This window comes from Tympanuchus pallidicinctus, unplaced genomic scaffold, assembly GCF_026119805.1.
Source record: "Tympanuchus pallidicinctus isolate F22 unplaced genomic scaffold, pur_lepc_1.0 scaffold8, whole genome shotgun sequence".
Lineage (NCBI taxonomy): Eukaryota > Metazoa > Chordata > Aves > Galliformes > Phasianidae > Tympanuchus > Tympanuchus pallidicinctus.
This window is the reverse complement of record NW_026294802.1, coordinates 13583870-13587478: the sequence shown is the minus strand read 5'-3', so window position 1 is coordinate 13587478 and position 3609 is coordinate 13583870. Positions and strand designations below refer to the sequence as shown.

The 3609-nt window shown below is 58.4% G+C and overlaps 1 protein-coding gene across 1 annotated transcript; it reads right to left on the bottom strand.

The window, feature by feature from the left end:
- Positions 1-1006: 1006 nt before the first annotated feature.
- On the bottom strand, positions 1007-3551 carry MAFF (MAF bZIP transcription factor F). The gene is made up of 3 exons (XM_052668292.1): positions 3459-3551; positions 2751-2804; positions 1007-1994 (listed from the first exon to the last, which is right to left on the bottom strand). Exons 2-3 carry the CDS (start codon positions 2784-2786, stop codon positions 1581-1583), a joined length of 450 nt encoding a protein of 149 aa, XP_052524252.1. The 5' UTR covers positions 2787-2804; positions 3459-3551; the 3' UTR covers positions 1007-1580.
- Positions 3552-3609: the final 58 nt, after the last annotated feature.

The following is a 3609-nucleotide window of genomic DNA, read 5'->3' as shown; positions in this document are numbered from 1 at the left end:
CTTCAGCTGCCTCCGTGTCACTTCTCTGAACCAATTTTGGGTTTGTGATGCTTCCAATGCAGCACCATGCTTTCAGAGAGAAATTTTCCCCAGTACTCAACCTGAATCTCTCCTGGCACAACTTAAGGCCATCACCTCTTCTCCTTTTGCTGTTGCCTGGGAGAAGAGGCCAACCCCACCTAACTACTACCTCCTTTCAGGTCATTGTAGACAGCATTACGGTCTCCCAAGACAGCTCTAGAAGTTCAAGAAAGACCAAACGCACTCTCTGTGGAAAAAAAACCAAAAGAACTCCCTTTATTTGTAAAGTCTACAAAATACAGAGGACTCAGGTAGGACACGTACTGTAAGTCAGAAAATAAATAGTATTTTTTTTTTTTTTTTTGCTCTATATAAGATAAAATGTGATTTGCATATATAAAATATAAAGTACGGCTCTGTACCAACATCCTGGCTGTGCCGAGAGGCGGAATGGCAAAGAGGACGTGAAAATAACTTAGGTTCGTGCAATAAATAAACCCAGGGGGAGTGGGATAGAGGGGATGCTAACAGTGCCCTCGGGGCGGGCACCTCTCTGGGTTGGGACGGAGGCTGCAGCCGAGGGCGGCTGGCGTGGCGATGCCCAGACCTCTGTGCTGATGTCCAAGCTGGAGGAAAACCCAAGGGAGAAGCTGCCTGCCAGGCATCTCCCAGGAGTTGGATGCTCTGCCCTCCAAACCCCTCTGTTTCCTCACTTTGTGCAGCCTAAGCCCTGGAGCAAGTGGAGCGCGGGGCCTTGGCGGGGCCATCCAAGCGGGGCTGTGTGCAGCAAAACAGCAGTTATCTGCACTCCAGCTGCCTCCACTTCCTTCCTGCCACTGCCTCTGTGTTCCAGGCGCCCAGTTAGGCTGAGTGTCTCACTCAGGTCACGAAGAGGCGTGAAGGATGTGCGTGATGGGGAGAAAACAGCCCCTCCACGTCTCCGTTTTGTCTCGCAGCCCCCAGATGTCTCCTGCCCAGATGTCTCCTGCCCCAGATGGCTCCTACCCTCCATTGCTGTCACAGTGCTATGCCATCCCACTCACCCCGACCTGCAGCCACTTTCTGTTCCCCTCCAACCTGCACGTTCTCTTGCCATCTCCACCTTTTCTCCCTGGGCCCAATGCTGACCCCATTCATCCTCATCTTTCTGCAAAACCCTCTCCCCCTTTCCCTCTCTGGCACATGCTCCTGAGAGCGCCTGCCCTGCACTCAGCTCTCCCAAAAAATGGGGTGCACTGTGTTTTCCTGCCAGCTTGGAGCTGTGGGGGTGTTTCCCTGCCTCCATCCATTCACATGGACTCATCCCCTCCTGCACGCACCCACTGATGCAGCAAGGGATGGGACCACAGGGCAGTGCCGGGCTTTGGGCTTCCCCCAAGGGATCTCCAATAAGGTGCTGTCCCACCCGGCACACACATGGTGGCAGTCCTGCCTACAAGCGGAGGTCTGGGGACCAGAGGGAAGGATTTGGGGTGCAGCTCCCAGCAAAGGAGAGCCTCAAGTATGTAGGGGAAGACGCCCTGGGGGGGACAGTGCCCAGCCGAGGGACGGGGCCAGCACTAGGAGTAGGCAGCCTGGTTGGCACCGGACTTGACGATGGTGATGACGCTGGCAGTGGCCACTTTGGCAGGTGGCCCATGGGCAGCCACAGTGCGGGCAAAGCCCTGCAGGGCCTCATACTTGCCACGGAGAGTGTCAAGCTCCAGGCGCATGGCAGCATTCTCCCGGGCAAGCTTGTCCACCTCCCATTCCAGCTCCATCTTCTGCTTCTGCAGCTCTTCCTTCTGGCAGACACGCTTCACCCTGCAGCTGGCAGCGTAGCCCCTGTTCTTCAGCGTCCGTCGTCGCTGCTTCAGCCTGGCCACCTCCTCCTTGGAAAGGCCTCGCAGGTGGTGGTTGAGCTCCCGCACCGACAGCCCCATCAACTCTTCATCAGACAGCAGCGGTGTGTTCTCTCCGAGCTCTCGCTTCACCTGTCGGGTGGAGGAGCAGGTGAGATCCCAATGCCAATCCTCAGCACAAGACCACCAAGCGCCAAACACCAGTGTTAGACCCTTCCCAAATGCCAACCCCTTTTTCCACTCCCCAGCACCAATCCCCAGTGATGGATCTCTCCAGTGATGGACCCCCCCCAACCCCAATGCCATTCCTGGACCCCAAGGCCAATCCCTCATGCTGCAGCCCCAGTGCCAATTCCTCATGCTGGGGCTCCCTGAGGCTGGACCTCCCCAGTGTGATTTCCCCATGCTGCAGTTCCTACTGCCAGCTCCCCATGCTGGACCTCCTCAATGCTTATCCCTCATGCTGGACTTCTCCCAGTGCCAATGCCTAGCACCAGACTTCCTGATCCTGATTTATCAACTCTTTGAAAGGGTAGATAACAGCAGGACAAGGGGAAATGGTTTTAAGTTGAGGGGGCAAGATTTAGGCTGGATGTCAGGGGAAGTTCTTTACTATGAGAGTGGTGAGGTGCTGGAAAAGGCTGCCCAGAGAAGTTGCAGATGCCCTGTCCCTGGAGTTGTTCAAGGCCAGGTTGGATGGGGCCCTGGGCAGCCTGGTCTAGTATGAAATGGGGAGGTTGGTGGCTCTGCATGTGGCAGGGGGTTGGAGATTCATGATCCTTGAGGTCCCTTCCAACCCTGGCCATTCTGTGATTCTGTGACCCTGGACCTCCTGATGCAAGAACCTGTTGCTAGCCCCCCACATTCCTCATTTTCCCCAGTGCTCACCTTTAGTGCCTTGGTGGACAGCCCATCTGCAGCCATGGTCGCCCCGTACCGGCCCTATAAAACACCCAAGGGAAGAGCGAATGAGTGCCAGCACGGGGATACGGAGAGTGATACGGGGACACGGAGAGTGATGCCGATCCCCGCCTAGCTCCACCTCACTCTTTTATACGAAGCTCATAATAATGGCACACAACCACAACAACGAGGGAAGGCCCTCCCCGAGGGCGCAGGGGAGCTCCCTCGGAGGAGGGCAGCGCGGGGGAAGCCTGGCCGAGGCCCGCGGTGGGGTCGAAGGGTGAGGGCCGCGGCCACGTCGCGGGGACGGGCGATCGGGCGCCGTCTCACCGTGATTCAGCAGCGCTGGGGGGGATGGGGGGGGGGTGGGGTAAGAGTCACTCCTTCTGCACCCCTCGACCGCCACTTTTCTTCTTTCTCGGGGCAGAGATGACGGCGGGGGGAGGGGGGGGGGGGATGATTTTTCTCCCCTCCGCCATTACGGGAGGAGAGGGCCCGGTGCCCGAAGCGGCCCCAATTCCAGACCACCCTTCTCCACCCCCCCCTCTCGCCAAAGTGCCGTTGGGGGCGAAGCACGGGAGGAGCTGAGCTGATGCAATCAGGGCCGGGGGTGAGACGCGATCCCCGAGCTCCCACCGCCCGCCCTACTCCGGAAACTCCCGATCCCCCTCCCCGACCCCGCTGGAGGCTTACCGGAGGCCGCGTTGTGTCGCGGCGCTGTGCTGCGCTACGCAGGAGGGGTGCGGCGGGGCGGGCGGGCGGGCTCGCTGCGCTCCGACCCGAGCTCCGCGCGATTACTCACCCGCGGATTCCTTTCATTCATAAAAACACAGTCATGCGGTGA

Excerpts from the sequence above, each read along its gene's own strand:
- MAFF (XM_052668292.1), bottom strand. The coding sequence starts at position 2,786 with ATGGCTGCAGATGGGCTGTCCACCAAGGCACTAAAG. Across the intron at positions 1,995-2,750 it reads TGTCCACCAAGGCACTAAAG|GTGAAGCGAGAGCTCGGAGA; the intron begins GTGAGCACTGGG and ends TCCACCCGACAG.